The sequence below is a fragment of the Quercus lobata genome, chromosome 3 (assembly GCF_001633185.2).
Source record: "Quercus lobata isolate SW786 chromosome 3, ValleyOak3.0 Primary Assembly, whole genome shotgun sequence".
Lineage (NCBI taxonomy): Eukaryota > Viridiplantae > Streptophyta > Magnoliopsida > Fagales > Fagaceae > Quercus > Quercus lobata.
The window spans coordinates 30,770,706-30,797,837 of NC_044906.1; the positions used below are offsets into that span (position 1 = coordinate 30,770,706).

Sequence of the window (27,132 nt, forward strand, 5' to 3'; positions counted from 1 at the left end):
AAGTGTAAATGTTAAAAAAAAAATGAGTACAATTTATGAGAACTATTTTATTTATTCGAATTTAAGTAAAATATTATATGTTTAATTTTTAAAAATAAAAAATGAGAGAAAATATAAATAATTTAATGATATGGAAGATGTAACTAAATTTAAATGTTGAATAAAATAAGATGAGATGAAAGATAAGTAAAAATAAAATATATAACAATAAACACCAAATTAACCAAATCATGCTATGTAATAAAATAATACTATTCTTATATACTATCTTTAGTTCTTTATAATGCAATGAGGCAATATTTTACAATGAAAAAAAAAAAAAAAAAAACTAAATCATATCAAAACAAAGTAGATTTCTAAAGAACACAAAAGTTTATCAACCTAAAGTAGAGATGCAAGAAAAAAAAAAAATACACCAAAATATTGCGAGTGAGAGAGAGAGAGAGAAAAAAAACCTTTTTATACTCCATACTAAGAGGATGAGAATAAAAAGAAAGAAAATAAAGGAAGATTAAGGGAAATAGGAAGAGTGATATTAAGATATAGGGAAGTGGAAAGATGAAAAGGTAAAGGGAATGAGAAAGGATGAAGAAAGTGTAAATGTTAAAAAAAAAGGAGTAAAATTTGTACATCACATCAGCCAAGGCATGTGAGAATGTTGACGTAGTTGGATTCAGACCCTACACGTGGAATAACTATGAGCAAAGGAAAGGAAATGTTGGCTAAAGAGGGGGATCTTTGGCTCATGCCAATGGTGTGACCACCTTGGGGAAGAGTGAGATTTGCACTTGACATAGACACCCAATACTTGCACAAAAGGGAGACCCCTTATGGTCAGATGTTATAAAACACTCCTTATTAACCTAAATTAGAGATGCAAGAAAAAAAAATTCACCAAAAAATTGAGAGAGAGAGAGAGAGAGAGAGAACATTTTTTGTGAGGGACAACTATGAATAGAATGGAAAAGAGAATGATAAATTTATAGTAAGAGGATGTTAATAAGTGGAGACAAAAGAAAGGAAAATGAAAGGAAAGTGAAGAGTGATATTAGAGTAGAGGGTAGTGGGAAGATGAAAAAGTAAGAGATGGAGAAAAGTTGGACAAAGTGTAAATATAAAAAAATGAATTAATATTAAAAAAATTAGAAAGAAAAATGATAATAACGTGGACTCTAATATATATATATATATATTTATTTATTTATTTATTTGGCTGGGTGTGGAACCATTGGGGCTCAAAGTGGGGCGGAAACTAAAGGTTGGTTGGGGGGAACAGCTCATACAAAACTAGTTCCTATCCCACCTTTTGTTTCCGCCCACCTTGAGGAACTTCCTACGTGGACTTGCCAAACCAAAGGAAACATGAACCACTGAACCCAGACAAAACCAGCCCAACCTTAGCAGACAAGCCCAAAAAAGAAATGAATAGAGGAACCCATGTCTAGGATGCACTCTAAAGGAACCAACCATGTGTTCCTCAAATAAAATAAAAAAAAAATAAAAAAAAAAAAATAAAAAAAAAACCTACCATGTAAGTGTAATACCATTATACCCATATCTAACATGCCAGATGAAGCTCAGTTTCAGAACAATTTCTTTCAAGACCAAAATAGAAACAAACCCCTGGGATTTGGGTTAGTCACAAACCGACCCTCGATGCTATCACTTTCATATTATTGATCCTTAAATTTTAAGAATTTTCCGAATTGACCGTTACATCTTAATTTTTCTTTATTTATAACTAAAAAAAAAAAAATTGTTACATAACCTGCTTGTGACGACTTTACCATATATATAAACTATTTTTAAAATAATATTTGCAACGGATGACTATTTTCTTTCAATTGCAGTTGACCCAAACCCTAAGAGGTTTTTTTTTTTTTTTTTTTGCATTTTGCATTTTGCCATTCTATCAATTATTCATGCTACTTCTTTGGTCAATACTATTCATTCAGCTTTAATCTTCGCCTTGTGTTTTTTTAAGTACTACTACTAATTCCTTGGCCTGAGAGTTGAGCAGCGTTAGGCAAGTGGAAGTTGTATTTTGGAGTCTTTGATGTAGAAGCCAGAAGGGAATGACTACAACCTGAGTTCAACACTGTAGTCATTTCAACTATGGAGTCACTTTAATGAAAACCTTTTCATGTAAATAAAAATGATGTTCAATCTCACTTAATTATGCCTTTTTTGAAACTAACTGTAAAGCATTGCAGGTGAGCACAAGCATGGCCACACCCACATGAAATATAAATGATGTGTTCATGATTAAGGCACTTCTCTAAAAGGGTTGTACTTGTGTGTGCATGTACATCACAAGATGCAATTATCCTAGAGATCACATGTACCATCCAATTGTGTAAATGCATCAATAATGCCAATCTTAACTTCTTATCCAACAATAATCTAATACTTTTGGCTCTTAAAGTGATGATCTGCACATTTGAGATAGCTCAATCACATGTAGCAGTCACCCTATAAAGTAGCAAAAGCACTTAACAATTATGACTCCACTTTATTTGATCAACTCTTAGAAGTTAATGCCAACTAAATTGGATTTAGCTCCATAAGTCCCCCTGAATTATGCTGGAATATGCTACATGCATCTTTTGCCACCATTCTATTCTATCTAATTATATGCATTTGATTTGATCACCTTTGTCCAGCAGAACTACCCAATATATGGAGAGAAAAAAGGGAGGAGAGAAATAGGTAGAAAATGATAAAATTCACTAGTTCAATGCAATTCAAATATAAATTGTCCCACTTAAGAGATTGCCAAAATGATTCAATTATTCTCATTTTCCTAACATTTAGGGGGCATTTGGTTCGTCGTGATGTTACAATACGCCGTAATATATATTTCGTTATTATAATCTTATATTAATGTAATCTCAATACAAGAATACAACATTACATTCTTTAGGAAGATGATAAGATTAAGTTGATGTGATATATTTTGTAATTTTAAATTATCATAATATTAGAAAAAATAAAATAAACAAAAAAAATTTAATGTCACATCATCATAATATGCATCACATTAAAGGCACATCATAGTGAACCAAACGCCTGCTTAAGGATTGCTATAAATTTAATGCAACTCTTGAGAGGAGATTGAGAGAGTGGTGACAGTTTCTCCCACTAGATGCCAATTTGATCATGTACTCCAGTTAGAGCTTGCTGAAAATTTCAATGAAGAAAGTCATAATCTTGGGGAACAAATTAGAAACGGGGTGGGAGATAAGGATGATTGATCATCTGAAAGCAAGACAAGGTGTATTGCACATCGCTTTCAGAAATTTGGTGGTGGAGGACGATCCTGACTCTGAAATAGCAAAAATACCAACATGACTTTGTCTTTGTTGTCTATATGCACACCCTATATATCTTCTTCGTTAATTTCATATCGCTTAATGAATATTAACATTGACCATCGAACGGTAAAAAAAACTAGATCATCAACAATGTGCCATCTGCAATTGGCAATCTAGCTCTAGCCTTTCGGTAGACTCCTACTTCTATTGCCTAAGTCCAGACTCTCAATGGTTAATAGCTGAATAGTAAAAACAAAAAAAATAATAGCTGAATAGTTGGCCAATCTCCAATACAAACAAATTCAGGAAAAAAAAAAAAAAAAAAAAATTGTAACGAGTTTCTTAGTGTGCAAAATTTTCTATAGAAGAACAAACGTCTACTCAAAATTGGGTTAGTCAGTTTCCTCTGTAATCGGTCAAATTGTTGACACACACACACACACACACACATATATATATATATATATATATATATGTCTCTAATTGGTCAAATTGATTCGTCCTAACTCTATTTTTTCTAATAAAAAGCAACACATACGAAAAAAACATGTGGAAGCTCAATGTAGAAACAAAGAAAGATATGGCTACAATGTAGCAGATATGAATTCAACCAAGAAATGATAAATATTTCTTGGAATAAATTCTAGCTGAACAAAATTTTCATCTTAAAAAATAAATTACATATACAGTCAAATAAAAGTTTCAGTATCTTTATAAAAGGCATGTTATCAAAATCTGCAACTAGCAGAAAAATTGAAATTTACAAAAGTTCAGGTTATGTTTGGTAACATTTTTTGTTTTTTATTTTCAAAAACTTGTTTTTGGGAATAAAAAAAAAAAAAAAACAATTTTCTTGTATTTTTGAAATCAAAAACATTTTTGGTTAGTTGAAATTAAAAAGATAGTTTTTTGAAGAAAAAAAAATAGAAAATACTAAAATATATTGATATTAGGATTTGAACTCTAATGCTAACTCATTAAATAAGACAGGTTTATTACATTAAATACGTGTTTTCATTGACTTTTGAAAATTAAAAACTGAAAACAACATTTTGCATGTTTTCAGTTTTCTTCAAAATTTGAGTTTTAAGAACAGTTTTTGTTTTCTATCTATTTTGGGTTGCCAAACAAGTTTTCTAGTTTCAAAAATAAAAAAAATTGTTTTTGATACTGATTATAAAATTTGAAATTGACATTAATTTTTGGCTGACATGGAAACTTTAAGCATTAGGAATATATTTTTAAGGTAAAAAAACCACATTGATGCCCTCCTACACATTGAATTTTTTTCAAAACAGTCAAAGCAAATTGTTGCATTCATGTAAAATAAAGAAAGTCCAGCAAACTTTCAACAATAGAACCTAAACTATGTTTGTAGAAAATAAAAATCAAGAAGAAATCCACAAAAACCAATCTTTCTTAGAGCAAAACACACAGACGGCATAGTTCCTTTTGCTTATCAGGACAAGCGCAATCAATAACTAGGAAAGTACCTCCTGTGGGTTGGCTTGATCACAATTTAGTCAATAAACTTTCAATCACTACAATAGATCCCATAAGGTTTGAACTGAAATGAAATTTTTAAGCTTCCGCCCAAAATATGCGTCTTTTCATACATGTGGGGCATGTGATATCCACATGATTTTAATTCAATTCATAATTTAATAGGCAAACATATGACAAATGAAAATTTTTGGAATTAAATTGTGATAGGATTAAACCATAAAGAGGCAAATTGTAATTATTGCAAAATCTATTAGTTCACATAAAAGATAAAACCTTAACAATTTCATTTTATCCAAGTTTTAGGGCTCAAATGTAGCAATAGAAAGTTTGTAAACTAAAAGCTATAGAGAGATCAAATTTTGATGGGCTCGGGAGGAAAATACCTTGAGCCCAACCAGTTTTTCCTCCTCTCATTTTTCCAACCAAACACCCACAAAAACTATTTTCTCTTTCCTTTTCCTTCCTTTCTTTTCTATCCTCTCTAAAATCCACCCAATCAAACGGACACTAAAGAAAGATTAGAGGGAACAGTACATACAAAACTGGTTCCTAAATTGACTCGCTACACCAAAGGAAACATGAACCAACCGAACCCAGACAAAGACACAGAGCCAACCCAACCTTAACGAACAAAGCCCAAAAAAATGAAAACATTATGAACAGAAGAGTCCAGGTCCAGGATGCATTCTAAGGGAACCAAGTACCAACCATCTAAGTGTAATACCAATATCCAACCATCTAAGTGTAATACCAATATCCAACCATTTAAAGGAACCAAGTACCAACCATCTAAGTGTAATACCAATATCCACATAAGTTAGTTTGAGAACAATTTCTTTCCGGGCCAAAATGTGAAAAAAAAAAAAAAAAAAAAAAAAAAAAAAAAAAAAAAGAAGGACAAACCACCGATATTTGGTCAATTTCAAACTGACCTATGTGCTAGTGATTGTGTATTATGGATTCCCGAGATTTAAAAATAATTGACCCAATCTTAGTTTCACTAATAGAAAATAGTTACCTGGTGTGTATGTGATGACTTTACTATAAAATTAATTGAATAAACAAATTTATTTTAAAATAAGATGTGCACAACACATGATTATTTTTTTGTCAATTATAGTTAACAAAATTAAGTTGAAGACGTCAATTTAATTGGACAATTCTTAAACCTCAAGGGTCAATAATATAACATTAATATTTAATAGTGCATGGGGCCAGTTCGCAACTGACCCAAACCTCAGGTGGTCTTTTTTGCATTTTGGCCTTCTTTCAACTATTCATGAAGCTTCTTATTTGATAAGGATTATTCACTCAGATTTAATCCTTTCTCTTTTCACTACTACTACTTCCTAGGCTTGAGAGTTGAGAGGCATGAGGCAAGTGGAAGTCGTATTTTGGAGTCTTTGACGTAGAAGCCAGAAGGGAATGACTTGGGGGGACAAAAACCTGAGTTCAATACTGTAGTCATTTCAATTAGGGAGACTTTAATGAAAATCTTTTCGTATTAAAAGTGATGCTTAGTCACCCAATAGGTGACGAAGCATTGCAGGTCAGCACAAGCATTGCCACCCTAACATGAAATATAAATGATGTGTTCAATTTTCTTGAGGCGCTTCTAAAGTATGGCCTAACTGTAAAAGGGTAGCACTTTTGCTTGCATGTACATGACAAGGTGCATATATATACTAGAGATCACATGTACCATCCAATTATATAAATGCATCAATAATGCCAATCTTAACTTCTAATCTAACAATAATCTAATACTTTTGGCGCTTATAAAAATGATGATCTACAGATTTGAGATAGCTAAATCACACGTCAGCAGCCTATAAAGTAGCAAAAACATCTAACAATATAACTCCACTTTAGTCAATTAACTCTTATGATGCCAACTAAATTGGGTTAAGCTCCATAAGTCCTTTGCATATAAAAGTGCTACATGCATTTTTTTTTTCCACCATTCTACATTTCTACTATCTAATTCTATTCATTTCATCACCTTTATTCAGGAGAAGTACCTAATATATGGAGAGAAATAGATAAAAAATGATAAAGTTCACAACTTCAATGCAATTCAAAAATATATTGTAGAAAAATTAAATACAGTTGTTTTGCCTAAAATAAAAAATCAAAATCAATGAAACACTAATTATAAAAGCGGAGGCTTGAAACAATATACAGTTGTTTTGCCTAAAATAAAAAATCAATGAAACACTAATTATAAGAGCGGAGGCTTGAAACAATAAGGCCATGGATCCAGGAAAGGTCACCAGGTCTTCACTTTCCTCCTCGTACACCTCTTCGGTCTCTAATTGCTTGTGCTTAAAGTCATCATCTTCCCTCTCTACCTCAAAGCACTCTTCTTGTACATTCATGTCCAGAGGTTCCATATGTTCTCTCAAAATTTGTTCCGATGATGTTCCCAGTCTTCTTGTTTCAACATTACACTCCCGTCCCTGCTTGAACATTTCTTTTGGCATGTTCTGTGCTGGGGTGCATTTTAGTCCTACCTGTTTATTTTCCCCATCTACTTCACTTTGTCGATAACTCATTCTTTCAGAAAACAAATCAGTTCCCAATTTTACCAGAACTGATGGAATTCCTTTAGTGTAAGTTACAATAGCGTTTGTAAGTTCCCTGCTACATTGATCTTCAGGCTCATTTCTTTTAAAAGCATGCCAGCTAAAGAGCCGAACAGCTTCAGCTGGATTCATCCCCTTCATCTCATAGGTAAAATGCACTTTATAATTATGTAGCAATTTTGCTTTCTGTGTTGTTATAATGATTCTGCTTCCAGGACCAAACCAATGAAATCCCCCTGCTAGTTTTTCTAACTGCTGTATATCATCCACATCATCAAGGACTAAAAGAACCCTTTTAGATGAAAGCACATCCTCTATCATTTTAGCTCCTTCCTCCCGGTTGTAACATGCAAACAAACTCGAATCTCCCAAGATTTCAGAAAGAAGAGCTTTTTGTACTTCAACTATGTCATATTTTCCTTTGATCCTTTCGCTGATGCACTCTACAAAGCTCCAACATTCAAATTCAGAAAAATGCTTGTAATAAAAAACTTTGGCAAGCGTTGACTTCCCTACTCCTTGAGGTCCATAGATCCCTAACATGCGAACCTCATTTGTATTTTCGATATCCAAATGCGATTCAATCTTGCTGAGGTGAGCATCAATTCCAACTAGGTGTTCAGGAATTGATATGACCGGTACACGCTTTACTTGAATGTTAATATGTTTAACAATTTCTTCGATCAGATCAGATTGATTCCTGCCAATATAAAGACATGAAAAACTTGTATTACGCTAGACTTGGCCACAGAAATTCCATACAAAACTGTACTTGACATTTTTTTTTTGGTTTATACGAGATAAAATTTTACTCTAGTCTAATCTAAGTGTATATATGCATGAAATTCTCTCTTAAAGACTTTAACTCTAACCTTTAGCCCCTACCTCACAAATGTACTTGTAAAATAACTATCATGCCAATGGTGTATTGTGGTAAGTGAACTTAATTAATAACTCATCATTTTAGCTTTGTGAATTAAAGTTGAAGTATAGTAACTATATTTTATTATGTTTGTAAAAACTGCAATTAGTAGTGTTAAAAACTGCAACCATTTTTTTTGTGGTGGAGCACATGGAGTATTGACATTTGCCGGCCATCTTTTGTGACTTTTTAAGGCACCAGCATGTATCTCTATCTCATGTCTTTTTTTCTTTTTTCTTTTTGTGGGTGGCCCAAAGCGCGTTTGGTCACGAGCCAAACAAAGGGTAATTCTGAAAATTAAAAACGACATTTTGTTCGTTTAGATACCGTTTATTTTGCTGAAAACTGAAAATAATTAAAAAATTACTGTTCACACGCCTAAATGAGGCAAAAAAAAAAAATTGTGAGAGGGTGAGGGTGAGAGTGAATTGCACGATGCAATTATTAATTACACCAGATTTCAATCCCTTTTAATGTTTGCTTTAGCCATAAAATTGTTATGCAATGATTACTGATGAGATAGAATAATTATTAAACATGTTTTGCGTTCACATTGACAGAGGAGTAGTTACCTATCCGTTGTAGTCCATCCTGCCAAATTGGCAACTTGGTGGAGAGCTTTCCTCCATTCTTGCACCTTTTCCATGCTGAAATTTTGTTTGTGTTTAGCCAATGCTTCTCCAATCATCGCCTTTTGGTCTCGTACTTCAGATGGAGTCACCTCAAAAAATATGGGTTTAATAACATGATCCTTTGTATTCTTACACTCAACAATTTTTTTAAGTTCATTCAAGCACCATGCAGAAAATGCATAATTTTTTGAGATGACAACAATTGAGACTCTTGACTCTTCAATGGCTTTAGCAAGTGTTGGATGAATTTCTTTCCCCTTCTTTAGCTCCCTCTCATCCATGAAAGTGCGAATCTTCATTTTCTTCAAACTGTTATATAAATGACTCGTAAAAGTTTTACGAGTATCTTCCCCTCTAAAGCTCAAAAAAACATCGTATGTATGAGAAGACATCGCCATGATAGCCTGTAACTTCTTTCTTATTTTTTGATAGGGTAGCTTGTAACCCTTTTTTTTTTTTTGAGCTAAAGGTAAGTGGGTAGCCTGTAATACGTTTGCCAAAAACCAAGCCCTCTTAAGTATGAACTGTGAAGTGAGCTATATATAGATAGGAACTTTGGTAATATGATATTATCCGGCTCAAGTCAGAGTCTTCAATTATTGGGAGGCTTTTTTATATGGGTTTGACTAGTAGAAAGGGGTAATATCATAGAGGACGAACTTTCCTAGCAACTGTTGGATGGTGTCCCCACATTGACTCCTTCACCTTAGACTTATTAATCGGCAACTACATGCAATGTGGGGAAACTATCTAACAGTTGCTAGGAAAGTTCCTTTCTATATGATATTACCTGGCTTCTGAGCATATTACCAAAGTTCCTATGCTACTTTGACGGTCTTCTTCCGCTGCCCAGGAGCAACGCCGTCGCACGGACTCAATCTGATATCATTAAAAATCACAAATCCGTACAAAACCAAATCCCACCTAAATCAGCCCCATCAGACCTCACACGCGCCGCACAAATTTTCGGTCAACCGCCACACACGACCACGCGCTACCAGCTCCCATCCAGATCTTGCCGGCACCAACGTGACCGTATCATCCGATCTACTCGTTCGCGGAAGTTTAAGCTCCATTGGAGTTGAAACGCGCTCCCACGCGCAGCACGCACCAGATCTGAACTTGCTTGACGTCAGTTCTAGGCCACGTCATCCCACCCGGTTTGGCTTGTTGACCCGCGTATTGACTGACTCGACTGGCCTCTACTTCACGGTAGATTATCCTCTTTTTTTTTTTCTTTTTTTTTTTTCTTTTTCTTTGAAGAAGAACCGCGGAAGATTAACTTTAGCGTATTGTTACTGAAGCAAAATTGAAATAGAACTCAAATGGAAATAGGACTCTTATTCAACTAAAACACTAAAGTGTAAATCTCTGAAATGTTAATTCAAATGGAGAGATAAGAGTGAAATAGTGCTTGGGTTGTAGTCGGTTTTTCACTCTACAGGATTTTTGTGTGGTTATCTTATTTAGAGATCTCAAGTGGGACATTTAAAGACTCACAAAAGTTGCCAACATTTATTTTAGTTCTTATAAATTAGAATATGAACGTTAAAGTGTTTATTTACATGTTAAAATCAAATCTCTTATACACCTCACTGTCCTATTCGTAACTCATTATCCCTGAGAAATCTCAACTGCATATTTGATCATGTCAAACCCCACACAACCAATCATGACCAAAACATGCAATTCCATTATTCAAATAATTTTATTAATAATAATCATCTTAATATTGTAAGGTAATTTCTTTTGAGAATTACACACATACACATTGTGGGTTATTTAACCACACAATTCAACATCCATATTGTGGGCTATTTGGCCACACAATCCAACATCTCCCACTTGGCCAAATAATTTGAGATGGACAATAATTATTCAATAACTCCCATAGTACGGGCATGTCCTTAAAACTCTCTATAGCAGCTACCTTTGTCAACAGATCCGCCACCATCTCCTTTGATGATGCATATTCTACAAGAATTTCATTTTTCAGTACCACATCAAAAATATAATAATAATGACGTTCAATATGTTTACCTCTTGTACCAAGCTCACCACTTTTTATGGTGCATATTGCAACTTGGTTATCACACATAACTTTTATAGGTTTATCTGGCATTTCTTTTATATTTGAACTTTTAAGAAAGCCTTTTATCCAAACAACTTCAGATATAGCTTTACTACATGCTAAATATTCTGCTTCCATAGTGCTTTTAGTTACACAACTTCGTTTTTTACTATACCAAGAAATAACTCCTCCTCCAAGAAGGAATACGTAACCTGATGTGCATTTCCCATCATTTGTGTTACCAGAGAAATCAGAATCTGAATATCCAATAACTTTCAAATGTTTCCCACTATAAGTCATTTTATGACTTTTTGCACCTTTAATATATCTTAAAATTCTTTTAACAGCTACCCAATAGGCCTCACCTGGATTACTTTGAAATCTAGTCACAAGGCTTATAGCAAAGCTTAGGTCAGGTCTAGTACATAGCATAACATACATTATGCTACCAACAACTTGAGCGTAAGGTCTATACTCCATTTTTCTTTTCTCTTCATCATTTATAGGACACATTTTCTTAGAAAATTTGGTTTGTTTATGGATAGGAGTATCAATTGGATTTGAACAATCCATATAAAATCTTTTTAAAATTTATCAATATATTGTTCTTGAGATAATTGAAGTATTCTTGATTTTCTATCCTTAATAATATGAATTCCTAACATATAGGAAGCTTCACCCAAATCTTTCATTTCAAATTGGGATTTTAGAAAATCTTTAACTTCACATATAGATTCAACATGATTACCAACAATCAAAATATCAACATACAAAGATAAAATTATAAAATCACTCCCACTATTCCAATGATATACACAACGATCATAATCATTAGCACTAAAACCAAATTTAACAATTGCATTATGAAAAGTGTAATACCATTGTCTTGATGCTTGTTTCAAACCATACAATGATTTCTTAAGCTTATACACTTTATTTTCTTGACCCTTAACTTTATAACCATCAGGTTGTTGCATAAAAATTTCTTCCTTTAGGTTTTCATTTAGAAATGCAGTTTTAACATCCATTTGATATAATTCTAAATCTAAGGCAGCAACAATGGACATTAAAATTCTAATGGAAGTGAATTTAGCAACAAGAGAATATGTTTCCTGATAGTCTATACCAGGTTTTTGTGTGAATCATTTTGCCACTAATCTAGCTTTATATTTTTCTATACTACCATCACACTTAAACTCTCTCTTTAATATCCATTTACTACCAATTGCTTTCCTATTTTTAGGCAATTCCACTAATTCCCACACATCATTTTTAATTATTGAATCTAATTCTTCCTTAATAGTTGCTTTCCATTGGCAGGCATAGCTTCTTCAATTGTTAAAGGGTCTTCAACATCCCCTTCACTTATAAAAGTGAAATAATCTTTTAATTTAGTAGGGGGATTTCTTTCTCTTCGAATCCTACTAAGTGTATCATGAGGATTTTCACTTTTAGGAACAATAACATATTCATTATTAACCACTTCCTTCTCCTTAGAAATTTCAAATAATTCTACTAATTTATTGGGATCTCTTTTATCTATTTCTTCTTCTAAGAATCTTGCATCTCTACTTTCAGTTACACCAATAGTTCCATCACTATGGTGAATAACAAATCTATACCCCTTAGAATTTTCAGGATATCCAATAAATGTACCTTTGATAGTTTTACCATCCAACTTACTTCTTAAATGTGATGGGATTAATATATGAGCTAAAGAACCCCAAACCTTTAAATTTTGTAGATTGAGTTTTCTTCCAGTCCATAATTCATGTGGTGTTCTATTATGAATTTTTGTAGGAACTAGATTGAGCAAGAACATAGCAGTTACAATAGCTTCTCGCCAAAAAATAGAACCTAATGAAGAATGGCTTAACATAGACCTTACCATGTCCAACAAGGTTCTATTACGTCTTTCAGCAACACCATTTGTTGTGGTGTATAGCTCATAGTAAGTTGATATATTATTCCATTTTATTTCAAAAAATCACTAAATGGATCTAACATATACTCTCCCCCATGATCTGATCTTAGTATCTTAATATTTCTTCCTAATTGATTTTCAACTTCCTTTTTGTACTCTTGAAATTTTTCAAAAACTTCAGATTTTTTATGCATCAAGTATACGTGTCCATATCGAGAAAAATTATCTATGAATGTGACAAAATATAACATACCCCTATGAGTTTTAATATTTAATGGACCACATACATCAGAATGTACAATAGCTAATAATTCATTGGATTTTTGTCCCTTAGGAAAAGGAAGTTTTGCCATTTTACTAGATATGCAAAGTTCACAGGTAGGAAAAACAATGTTCATGTTTGGAATTAATCCCATATTAATCATCCTTTTCATTTTATTTTTATTAATGTGTCCTAATCTCATATGCCATATATAAGGATCATCCATACATAAACAAGCATCATCATAAGCATAAGAATGATTAATAGACATATCAAGGTAAGCAAAAGAACCAACTATTGCATTATTATTAGCAAAAGAAATGTCATTAAGATGATACAAACCATCCATCTTAATACCCCACATTAAGATTCTACCATGTTTTCCAATTGACACTTTTCCAAAACAAAAACTAATCTCAAAACCTTTTTCATCCAAGCAAGGGATAGAAATGAGATTACGTCTCATGGTGGGTGCAAAAAGTACATTTGACAGATACAGGTTTCTTTCTCCAGGTGTCATGATCTTCACAGTTCCAATGCCTAACACATCATAATATGTGTTATTGCCCATGTATACACGATGATCACCGGCTTTAACCTCTTTCATGTCAAAAACGAAATCTCTCGACTTTGCCACATGGCATGACGATGCAGAGTCTACCCACCATGCTCTGGAGTCAACATCAATTAACAGAGATTCAGATACTACACAAATTATATCCTTGGAACCTCCATAATTTGGTTTGTTATTATGTTTATTTTCACGACAATCAGCTTGATAATGGCCAATTTTTCCACACTTAAAACACTTTCCCTTACCCCTTTTATTCTTATCATTGTTCTTGAAATTCTTTCCTTTCCCTTTGAAATTTTTAGAAAAGTTTTTCTTGTCATTTTTAGTAGTTTCATTCTTTGGGGATTGACTAGTGGAAGCAGAGAGATTTAGATGTATTCTTTTTTATTTCTTCTTTCTGCTTTTATCGCCAAAAGAGTTGGTAAGTTTTTCATGTTTACAGGGGATGCAGAATAGTTTAGAGCTACCACTACAGAATCCCATGAGTCGGGCAAACTATGCAAAATAGTAGACACTTGCATCTTATCAGGAATTGATTTCCTAAGACAACTAGCTCTTTTGCAATTACTGACATTTTATTGACATGTTCAATGACATTATCACTTTCATTCATCATGGTTCCATTAAATCTCTCAATTAAAAGTTGAATGTATGTTTCAGAAGATGCACGATATGCTTCAGTAATAGCATCAAACATGGTTTTAGCATGTGTATATTCTCCAAAAAGAATTTCAATGTCAGGTTCCATGAATGTAAGTAAAATATTTCTAGCAGTTTTATCATCTTCTACATGTTTTTCATATGTTCTTTTTGCAGTAGCATTAGAATTTTCAGGTGGTGGAGTTGGAATGTTGATATCAATAACATACTCAACCTAGTCTTGAAAGAGAATGTGACGGATACGACGCTTCCAAACAGAATGATTAGCCCCATTTAATTTTTCAGTTTTGCTTAATTCTTGACTTACAACTTTTCTAGTCACGATCAATCAATAAGAATTAAAAATATTTTATTTTGGAAAACTAACCGTGATGGAGAAACCCAAAAAATAAATTTGTGTACCAAATTTGTACTGATGTTTGCTCCAACACTCCCTTTTTAGCTCAGCCAAGCTTTCACGTTAAAATGAAGAAATCCTTTGTATGTTGGAGTAATTTGAATTGCCTTCCACCACGTAGCAAGAGTCCCACCCAATCAAAAAAAAGAAAAGAAAAAGAGTTGCACGGCTCTACTTGGAAAGTAGACTTGCTTCAAAAGCTTTGACACCAATGAAGCAAAATTGAAATAGAACTCAAATGGAAATAGAACTCTTAAACTGAATCCTCTCCACCACTATTGGGCTAATATTTCTTTAATGCAAAAGCAATCCAGACTTTTATGGGAGGCAGCAGTGGGGTATTTTCCGCGAAGGGACAAAAACCTGATAGAGCAATAACGCGTTGGAGGTAGAAGCCTAGAAGGCCTACTCAACTTCTTTTTCTGTTCCGAGCAATTACAAAATAAGATTTGTACAATATTATTTCAAACTCACTTTTATAATATGGTCTGTTTAGATACAGCTTATTTTTGCTGAAATTGAAAATACTGTAACGAAATAATTTTTAAATGCATAAATAGTGCTATGGGACCCATTTTTAATGAAAAATTGCTGAAAAGTGTAATTTGTAGGACCTGTAAACAGTGCACGGGTGCACTATTCACAATTGACTTGTCAATAATTGCGGGCTGAACAAAAAAAAAGAAAAAAAAAAAAGAGAAAAACGTAGATTACAAAATGCAAATGCCAAATTAATTTAAATCCAAACGGGTACTATATATGAAGTATGAACACTATTACTCCTTCCTTATTTATCTTTATAAAGAAAAAATGCTCTTCCACATTATTGACTATCCTATTTCAAATACTCATTATGGCATTTCATTTGTCAAGGGAAAACACAACAATAGTGATCAATGGATGACTCATTGAGTATAGTTCTAGACTCGTTCCCCTAACAATTACGTTAGGTCAAACCATATTAATTTCTGTGTTTTTGCTTTCACTCTTTCTCTTAATCCCAAACATAAATTGTAATTTGCTATCAATGCTATATCTCACCATCAACCCCTTGCATGGTTCCCCAAAAGGGTTGCCAACTCCCTCATGTGTTTCGGCGCAACTACTGTCTTCAAATAATTTCTTCCGCCTCTTGCGATGATATCCCTAGCCAGCCAATGTCTTTTGGCAAACAATGTTGCTCTCCTTTGCTCATTGTTGATATCGTACTTCGACCACTGCTCTTCTATGACCACCAATGTCTGTCTTGTGTTGTGTCATCCTCAAGCCACTAGTCCTATGTTGATGTCCTGATGTCCCCAAGGGAACAAGTGTAGCCATTTCCGGGTCATTGTAACCATACTTGGTATATATAAATGTAACCATCCTCCAACCACAGTAGCTGTCTTATGACCTCCATCCACCACTAACAATCATCATTTGCGGCTACTACAATTGTATCACAAGTTCTACTCTACATCGTGCTCACTAAATTTTTCATTCTATTTGTTCCTTCATGCTCAAAATTTTCACTCGTTGTGCATAATTTTTTGAGAGCACAACGATTGAAAATTTTGAGCCTTCAATGGCTATAGCAATTGTTGGAGAAATTTCTTCCCCTTTCTTAAGATTCAGTTCATCTATGAAAGTGTGAATACCCCTTTTCTTTAAACTATCATATAAAAATCCCATAAAATTATTATAGGTATCTTCATCTCTAAAACTCAAAAAGACATCATATCTGTGAGAAGTTATCACCATAATAGGGATAGCTCATGTGCCCATTTTCTCCGAAGAAACTTTTATTAAGAAAAGAAATAGATAGAACAAAGGAATAGCCTTCCCATGTATTATGAATATGATACTATCTATATTCCGGTGGGAGATAATTAACATAGCGGGTGGTCCCTATAACTCGTAAGTCGTAACTGTTGATTAAGAAAGTTCCTTATATTCCTATAGTTTCGTCCCTAACATTGTGCATTCTAGTGCATCAATTCAAAAAGAATAAGAATAAAAATCTAGAAACGCGTATTAATTAGTGAATATTGAATAACTCTAGTACACCCCCAAACGGTGTTACTAATGCTAACCAATACACATTTACCAAAATATTCTACTAAATATGCGTTTCTAAATTTTTATTATTTTTAAATTTATGCACAATGTCAAGTGCATTGCAAATAATACAATAGCTCTCAATGGCTGAGATTGAAAGTTTCAATCTCAGCCATTAAATAATAAAAGTGAAGGTGATAAAATATTTTTGTGAGTGGGAAGAGGATACTTGCACTAGGTACACCCGATCCTAATCGAAGCATCCATATTAATTAGTTGTAGTATCTTTCCAACAAATGATTGGATGTTTTGAATACCGTTTTAGTTTGTCTATTGAAACAGACTATTTTGATATCAGTATATATCCTGGATGGCACGAATTTACCTTGAAGGATGATGCTCTTTACGTGATTCTATAGGACCGTAAGATTGTTCCTATACTTGCATATATTTATTTTCATTCTTTCTAATTTACATTGTTGATAAAATATTTGAGATAGTATTTGTTGTATTAAAATTGTTTATTCAATGTTGTATTTCCAACACTAGAGTGTCATTTTAAGATTATCATTATAATGAATTTATATATTTATTTGTATATTTATGTATAAAAATTGAACCGTAGCTACTTAAAAGAAAAAAAAAAATCTTTCAAAAAAATAACAAACAAATTCATATGGCTCCATATGTTACAACATTATTAACATCTTCTAAAAATTAAGTAATTTTTTAAAAAGTATATTTTGAAAACTATCTTATTTTCTTATATTTGATAGCGACTTTAAACTTAAGATAGAGTTATCTTTAATAATTTTCATATTTTCTCTGTTTTTAAAAAAAAAATTAGTGAAAAAAAATTTCTAAAAAATAACTCAATTTTTTTTTTTAGAATTTTCTATTAACTAAAAGTAGTTTTCCTCTAACTTTTTTTTTTTTTTTAATACTACTAAGCACTGAAAAAAAGAAAAAACTATCTTCATAAAATGTTTTTCATCAAAACAAACTGAGCTTTACATTGAGGAGATTCTCAAAAAAACCAAAGAAAATTAAGATTGGGGAAGAAGCACCCAATTATACAAGCCTGATCCAGCCTATTGAGGTTTTCAAGAGATAACGATATATGGGATGATGAGGAGGAAGACTACCCAGAGACAATACAACCAGAATATATTCAGAATTACCAGTTGAGTATGCAGATGGAAAAATTACCAGTTGCATAATAAATGTGTTCAGAAAATCATGAAGTTCAAAATTAAGTTGGAAACCAATATGCTGAGTCAGCAGCTTGCAACAACAAAACCTATGAACAGGAATTCCAGGAGCCTGGCAGACCAATCACTTTAAACAATTAAAATTTGATAAAAGAAACACGAAATTGGCTTCAGAACAGACATGGAACCAAAATCGCTTATAACTATTAAAAAGAAAATTTAACTCATATTTATTATTTCCAATTCCATCCATATATGTTTTCAGAACGTCGTCCAACATATGCATTTACATAATAAAATTTTAGAAATTTGGCTGAAATTGGCTCCAATGCATCATACAGGCCTTCTAAGATGAAAATCCATATTTTGAAACAGGAGGACCTATGAAATGAGCTCTGTTAGACTGTTACGGTATGGCAATTCCAAACTGACACTATAACTTCTTATTCAATATTGCAACTTGCAAGGCAGAAATACACGTCGGTCTATTTAACGTTTTTCATCTAGCTAAGATCGGTCACATATATAAAGACTTAAACTACTATTGATATAAAGAGTAGACTATGTTGTAGAATGATTAACAATTATAAATATGGTACATGACATCTAAGATTGCTAAAATGTTCCAGGATGAGGTTAAACATATATATATATATATATATATATATACATATATATATTTGAATCCAAATTGAATTTTAATTAGAATATAATTTTACATCATGTGTTTCATCTAATTTTTAATTTTTGTGCTAAGTGAATTATATATTGAGCATAAAAATGAAAGAGTTTAAACCCAATTAGATTCTAAATTGGATTTCAATTAGAGCCAAATTATGTACCATGTGTCCATATTTTTTTTTTTTTTTTTTTTTTTTGTGACAAGTGAATTATTGTGTGTAAAGATCAAAAAGCCCAAATCCAATTAAATTCTAAGTCGTGTATATATATATATATATATATATAATATGAGAAATTATTACATATTTTAGAAATTTATGCTTTTAAAAATGTGTAAGTTAATATCATGTATAATTTTAATTACTTTTCAAAAAAATGTATAATTTAAATTATGTAATTGTAATTGTTTTTAATTATACCCATGTATATGCACTTGGATACACACTACCATGGAATAGCATTGCACCTATTAGCTCTTTAGATAAAACATGGGTTGACGTGATATGACATTAATCCACTTTTGTTACTTTGCTGTATTTTTTTTAATTAGTTTGACTTTCTTTTTTTTTTTTTTTTTTTTTGGGGTTATATCACTTTTCCCTTCTTCTTGTTTCCCCCCTTTTTCATTCACCCAGGATATTTTTATGCTATTATAGATCCGATTCTTTTATTTTAAGTAGTTTATTTTTGTATTTTTTATATATGTTTTCATATGTTATTCTAGTTTTTTTTAATAATAAATATTTTAATCAACTCTAAATATATGTATAAAAGTTAATATAATAATGAAAATATTAATTTATAATTTACATTGGTATCAATGTTAATTTATTGAGTTATGTGATAAATAAACTTTTTAGATATATTCATTTAGAATCTGTTTGGTTGGGGTGAAATAAGGAAAGAAAATAGAAGGGAATAGAAAATAGAAGAGGGAGGACGGTGTTTGGTTGGGAGGAAAATAATTTTTGTTGGGGGGGGGGGGGGGGGAGTTTACTCCCCAGGCCCACCATTTAAGAGAAAATAGTTTTCTCCCCAAATTTGGGAGAAAATTGGAGAGAAAAGTGGGGAGGGAGTGGGTTTGATGGGAAATTACCTATCTACCCTCCATTTTTATTTAAAGTTTTTGCCTCTCTCTCTCTCTCTCTCTCTCTCTCTCTCTCTCTCTCTCTCTCTCCTCTCTCCTCTCTCTCTCTCTCTCTCTCTCTCTCTCTCTCTCTCTGTGGGGAAATGATACTGCCTCCTTCTTCTTCTTTTCTTTCCTTTTGTTTTTTTTTTTTTCTCAAATATATTAATGTGCACACGTTGAACTTGGTGTTATTTTAATTTTCTTTTTCTTTGTTTTATTTTTCATATTAACGAAAACTTTTTTTATTATTATTAGTTTTTCTTTTACTAGATGTTTTATTAATTGTGTTAGTTTGTAAGGTTTTTTTTTTTTTTTTTGGGAGAATCATTAGTTTGTAAGTTTGTAGTAATTAAAAAAATTAATTTTATAAACTATTATTTTTTTTTTTTTTTTGATGTACTAGAGACATGCGAGTAAATTTATACAAATTACATTTTTCATCCTCTCACTCTTCTACTAAACCAAACAAAAGAGTTTTATATCTCTTCACTTTTCCACTCTCTCAATTAAAAAACTAAATTGGTTTTTGATTTAGACAAGAATTGAAACTCAGAATCTCTTATTCAACAACAAGAGACCTTACCAGTTAAACTAATTGGAATCCACTAGATATTCATGTAGATATTAAAACAAACTAAAAAAAAAAAAAATGAATCTCAAAAATAAATTTGTTACCTAGTATTAAAAAAAAAAAACAAGAAAAATATTTTTTAAATAAATATTTTTTAATTAATATTTAAAACATAAGATGAGAAGAGGCCATGTTTAAAGTTTTTCCCTTAACCCCAAAATTGGTTAAGCCAGCGGCCGGATTGAAATACTAAGACTGACACATTTCTATTTGCAAATGCTTGACAATGGCAAGACCAGTGAATGCAGTTAGCTATTTGTTTGACAAACATGAAAATCACTAATGATAATTGTTGGATTGCTCTTTCTATTAAAAAATCACATGGTTTCCATCAGACCTTAAAACTTGCATCTGAAAAAGTCACATCTTCCAAATTATATGTTTCCCGAGTAGAAGTACTAGACAATGATTACTTTGTTGTATGCCTTTGTGACAAATCTTATAAAGAAAAGTAAAAAATATTGTATCCTGGAGAATATTGCATCTTGGCGTTCACTTGAAATTTTAGAAGCTCCAAAGTGATGTACGTGTCATGACCAATACTGGTAATTGCATGAAATGGCAAAAAAACGCTTCTAGTTCTAGGTGGTGTGTCAGTGTCTTCTATAATTGCAAAAATTTTGAGTGTTCTTTCCTAAAGTCTTCTCACTTGAAGTTGGGAAAATAGTCAAATATCATGTTTTGGCAAACTAGCACTATTTCAAAAATATTTACCAATTTATCACTTTTTTAGTACTCGAATTTCACAAAATCGAATTCTAAATAATACTCGAGCTCCGTGAACTCGAGTTCCTAATGAGTCGCCAAAGTGCTGACCTAAAATTATAGTACTCGAGCTTCATATAGTCGAGTGCCTTTTTTTTTTTTTTTTTTTAATCTCCGGTGGGAACTCACTCTTGCAAGTCAAAGAAACTTGTCAAGTCAAAGAAAATGGCAAGCATTTATGGCCAAAGAAAAGAAGCATGAATTTGGTTTGCGTTGTTCCTGGCCATCTTCTTTGATAATTCATGAAGAACATTTAATGCAAGCTCTTGCATTTCTTCACGCACGAAACTTCTTGAATATCATACATCTTCCTGACATGGGCATGCTAACCATTTAATGGTTTGTTGGCTAATGTCAAACCACTAATGCAAGCTTTGGCGACTCACTAGGAACTCGAGTTCACGGAACTCGAGTTCACGGAACTCGAGTACTATTTAGAACTCAATTTTGTGGAACTCGAATACTAAAAAAGTGGTAAATTGCTAAATATTTCCAAAATAGTGCTAGTTTGTCACAAATTTTATCAAAACGTGATATTTGACTATTTTCACCCACTGAAGTTACCTCTCAACATTGGGATTGCACTCCTTCAATTTGCCTATACTACTCTCCTTCGATAGTAACATTGTTCAATAATATTTTTGTAAATATTTAGAAAAGTATGAGACCCACTTGAGTAGACCTAACATTAACTACAACTCTCTCTCCCTCTCTCACGCTAACCAAGAACCTTTTCCCTTCTCTCTCCTCTTATAAATATTAATAAAATAATTGTAGAGTGCGTTTAGGAGAGAATTATTATGCGTTTGCGTTTTTGGCTGGATCCCACATCACTATTCACGACCCAGCCAAAAACTCAGCAAAAACACAGATAAGCGACACTGTTCACGACCCATAACACCATCATTAAAAATTATTTTGCTACAGTATTTTTAGTAATAAGTTTTCAACAAAATAAGCGGTATTTAAACAGACCTGTAATGTCAAAAAGTTACCACTTAAGAAAAAAAAAATACATACACATACCAAGCACACTATAATTTTCACATTTTAAAATATTTTATTTGAAACATGTTACCAAACACATTTTTTGCACTATGAATACTTTAAACACATGTTTTCATAACACTTTTAGACCACAATTTTCACATCATATTGAATAACAATACTCAAAATCTGCTACCAAACATACCTCAGGCTCCGCTCCCAATCCAGCTGAAATCCTGAAATTAACCACAACGAAACTCAGTACTAAGACATAGCTCGGTAGTTTCTCAAAAAAAAAAAAAAAAAAAAAAAAAAAAAAAAGACATAGCTCAGTAGACAAATAAAGCCTTAACGTGGGAAAAGCAAATAAATATTGAAACAAGATAAAGTCATTTGCATTCAATCTTATAAACAACATAGTTGGGAGAAAAAAAAAAAAAAAAAAAAAAGAAGTCATTTTCCATTATACTGGTACACAATAGACAATGGAGAGGAAAATAGGTAGTCCCATGTATTTAACCCAGGTCCTCCTAATCCAACCTCCCCAAAGCAGAGAGAAAATGAAGAGGAAGAAGAGGAAGGAAAATGACGCGAATACTCTTCCATTATAACATTCGTGACTACTAGACTACTACTGGTACCCTCCTTTTTCTTTTTTTCTTTTTTTTTCTCGTTTGCTACAACCTAATCTTCTTCTTCTTTTTCTTTTTTTCTTTTTTCTTTTTTAATTTATAAAATCTTGTTCTTGTTTGGCATACAACTTGTCAATTTAACAAACTCAACTAATTACATTATTATTATTATTGTTATATACAAAATGGATGAGTAAAGATAACTAAAATGCGATGTGTTCAATTTCCTAGAATGTCATATTTACTAATTTAATTGATAATAAAAAACATTTTTTTTTCTATATGATGATTAAAAATTTACCTCTTATAAACTACCATGCAATAGGGATATAAAAATAAATAAATAAATAAACAAACTACATTTTTCCGTTCTTCCTCTCATCTTTCTTTTCAATGAAACAAATGAAATTCATATTTTAAACAAACCTTATTTTTCATAAATAACAAATACAATAAGGATTTCTAACTTCTAACTGCAAATTTTGCAATTCTTATTTCTTTTATAACTAAAACCATTAGACTAATGATTTATACCTCGTATTTCTCTCGTGCTATGTACTTGAAAAATATCAATATATATATATATATATATTTTTTTTTGGGGGGTGGGGGGGTTGTGTTGGTTGAAGGCATACAAGTAGTTACCGGTTTGCTATAGTCCATCCATTCAAGTTCGCCACTTGTTTTAGAGCTGTTCTCCATCCCTGCCCCTTTTCTATGTTGAATTTCTGTTCATGCTTAGCCAATCCTTTTCCAAAATTCTCCTTTTGGTGTCGTACTTCAGATGGATCCACATCCAAAAAAATGGGTTTAATAATATGATCTCTTGAATTCATACACTTGACAATCTTTTCAAGTTCATTCAGACACCAAGTAGAAAATGCATAATTTTTTGAGAACACAACTAGTGATAATTTTGACTCTTCAATGGCTTGAGCAAGTGTTGGAGCAATTGCTATCCCCTTCTTAAGGTTTGACTCATCCATGAAGGTGTGAATACCTCTTTTCTTCAAACTGTCATATAAATGTACTATAAAATTATTACGAGTATCTTCACCTCTAAAACTCAGAAAAACATCGTATGTGTGAGAAGTTGTTACCATGGTAGCTCGATCAATAGTATGCTTAAAAACAAGCTCTCCCCCTGAAGTATGCACCTGTTTTTTTCTCATGAAGAAGAAACTTTTATCGACAAAATCAACAAATACAACTAAGAAACAATCTTCCCATGTATAATGAACTTCTCTCTCTCTCTCTCTCTCTCTCTCTCTCTCTCTCTCTCTCTCTCTCTCTCTCTCTCTCTCTCTCTCTCTCTCTCTCTCTCTCTCTCTCTCTCTCTCTCTCTCTCTCTCTCTCTCTCTCTCTCTCTCTATATATATATAAGCAATCCTGTGAGTCTGAAGTGGGTGGTCCCCATAAGTCCATATCTCTTGTAAAAAAATTTCCTCATTCCTTGGAGAATATCACCTACAATTCATGAACGTGCAATCCCTGCAAATATGAATTTGTTGGTCTAATTAAAATTTGCAAGTCGATTAAAAAATCCAAGTCAATTTATTTCCTTCCCTTAACAAATTGGCTCACACCCTAGTTGGAAGAGTAGTTTTATCCGTCAATTGCGGGGATATGCTCCCAATATTTTCATTTTTCAATCCCTAACATTAAAATCCTCAAAATGAATATTAATTAATGAATATTTAATAACTCCCGGTAAACAATACTACTAATTAATACACATTACAAAATATTTTGGCATGCTTAAGGCCGTAAGTCAATAGAATATTTTGGCATGCTTAAGTAGACTATGTGAGTTCTAGTTTGCTCAACTGGTAAAGTAACTGATAGTTATATAAGAGATCTGGGGTTCAATCCCTGCCTACATAAAAAACTGATTGATATCTTGGTCTGATGATAAAAAGTTATCATCAGGAGCGGACGCTATAAGTTAAAAATCCCTCTAAAAAAAAAAGAATATTCTACTAAGAATGTGTTTGGATATCGCTTATTTACTGAAAATTGGAAACACTGTAGCAAAATAATTTTTTTAATGTGTTAATAATGCTGTGAGACCCAAATATATATTGAAATTTGTATTTGAATGACTTTTGTGGGTCCGTAAACAATGCCGTGGGACCCACATTTTTCAGCAAAACGCACAAACGTAGACTTAAATGCAATCCAAACAAACATACACTAAGTGTATGTTTGGCTCCAGCTTAAAAACTAGCTTATTTTACCATTTAACTTATTTTTGCTACTATTCATGAGCCTCACTACATTTTTTGGTACTATTTATGAGTTCTATTGTACTATTTCAACTAAATTATATCTTTATCTACAGTATTTTCAACAAAAAGTTTTCAGTTTCAGCAAAATAAGCAGATTCCCAACAGACCCTAAGTGTACGTTTGGCAAAAATTATTCTTGTCAACTTATTTTACTATTCAGCTTATTTTTGCTATATTTATGAGTCTCACTGAACTTTTTAGTACTATTCATGAATTCTATACCATTTCAACTAATTTTTACCTTATCTACAATATATTCAACAAAAAGTTTTCAGTTTCAATAAAATAAGCGAATTTCAAACTAAAAAAGCCAGTGGATTGCTTTGACCAAATATGTACTAGTGTGTGTGCCGTTTGAAGATTTTCATTATAATAAAATTATATATTTCTTTGTATATTTGTGTCTATAAATTAGACAATAGATACTTAAAAGAATTTTTTTTTTTTTTTTTAAAAAATCATATTGCTCCATTTGTTAGAACATTAACGTTTTCTAAAAAATGAATAATTTTTCAAAATGAATTTGAAAAAAATTATATTATTTTCCTATGTTAAGTAGCGACCTTAAAATTGAGAAAGAGTTATCTTTAATAATTTCCATATTGTCTCCTAATTTTCTTTATTTAGCGTGACATAATAATGTAAAACAACCTCTAAAAAGTAAATAAAATTGTTTATAGGGCTTTTTTTTGGATAAGTTTTTTTATAGGGTTTTTCGTTAAATTAAATAATTTTCCTTTCTCATTTTTTTTTTCTATGTTACCAAATGTTGGAAAATAATATATATATATATATATATTTATATAATTTTCATGAAGGTGGCTAGGATGGTTACCATAGCTTGGGCCTTGTGGTTTCATCGGAATGAGATCAGACTCGAAGGTGCAAGGAAGGCTGGCAAGGATGTGGTGAGGTGGGTGACGCAATATTTGAGGAGTACTGGGCAACGAATGAGTGTGAGAGGTTTGTACCAGTAGTGGTGGAGAGGACTGTGTCTTGGCTTCCTCCTCGGGCAAATTGGTTTAAGATCAATGTAGATGGGGCTGTGTTTGCATCTCAGAAGGCAGGGGGCTTGGGAGTTATAATTAGGGATGATAGAGGATGAGTAGAGGCAGCGATGAGCAAGAAGGTTTTGGCTCCGTTGGGTGCGTTGGAGGCAGAGGCCAAAGTGTTTGAAGCTGGGTTGCTCCTTGGAAGGGACATTGGTATCCAAGATGTTATTTTGGAGAGTGATTCATTGGTCATTTACAATGCTCTTTGTGAAGCTTCCTTACCACCTTCATCAGTAGCTTCGATTGTGGATGGGATGCGGGATTTATGTAAGTCGTTTAGGCGGCTTGAATTTTCTCATGTGAAAAGAAAGGGCAATAGACTAGCCCATTTATTAGCCAAGTATGCGGGAGGCATAGATGATTTTATTGTATGGATGGAAGAGAATCCTTACTTTCTTGAGCAAGCTCTTTCACATGATGTTCTTTCTTGAGTACTCTGAATAAAGTTTTTAGTTTCCTATCAAAAAATAATAATAATAATAATAATAATAATAAAGAGTGCGTTACATTGGGGAGATTCTCAAAAAAAAACCAAAGAAGATTAAGATTGGGGAAGGAGGACAAAATTATACAGGCCTAATCCAGCCTATCGAGGGAAGTGAATGTGCTAGGGTTTTCAGAAATAATATGTGGGATGATGAGGGGGAAGACTACAGAAAGACAATACAACCATAACATGTGCTAGGATTAATTCTCTTAGAATCAAGAATGGGATACATATGGGAAAATTAAAATGGCTAGAGAAATTTGGGGTGCTAGGCTATGGAGGATCTTCATAGATAATCAAAGTATAGCATACGTGTAAGAGGGTAGCGGTTGTCCGCGCATGTACATGACAAGGTGCAAATATCTATCTCAGTTCTTAGAGATGA

General features: G+C 32.5%; 1 protein-coding gene and 1 long non-coding RNA gene across 2 annotated transcripts; one reads left to right on the top strand and one right to left on the bottom strand.

Moving 5' to 3' along the window:
- Nucleotides 1–6,919: 6,919 nt before the first annotated feature.
- LOC115979368 (TMV resistance protein N-like) lies at nucleotides 6,920–9,453 on the bottom strand. The gene is made up of 2 exons (XM_031101391.1): nucleotides 8,900–9,453; nucleotides 6,920–8,105 (listed from the first exon to the last, which is right to left on the bottom strand). Exons 1-2 carry the CDS (start codon nucleotides 9,355–9,357, stop codon nucleotides 6,920–6,922), a joined length of 1,644 nt encoding a protein of 547 aa, XP_030957251.1. The 5' UTR covers nucleotides 9,358–9,453.
- Nucleotides 9,454–10,084: 631 nt separating this feature from the next.
- LOC115979369 lies at nucleotides 10,085–14,557 on the top strand. Its single transcript, XR_004089044.1, has 3 exons — nucleotides 10,085–10,171; nucleotides 12,831–12,981; nucleotides 13,730–14,557. It is a non-coding gene; the product is annotated as an uncharacterized LOC115979369 (long non-coding RNA).
- The last annotated feature ends 12,575 nt before the right edge of the window (nucleotides 14,558–27,132 follow it).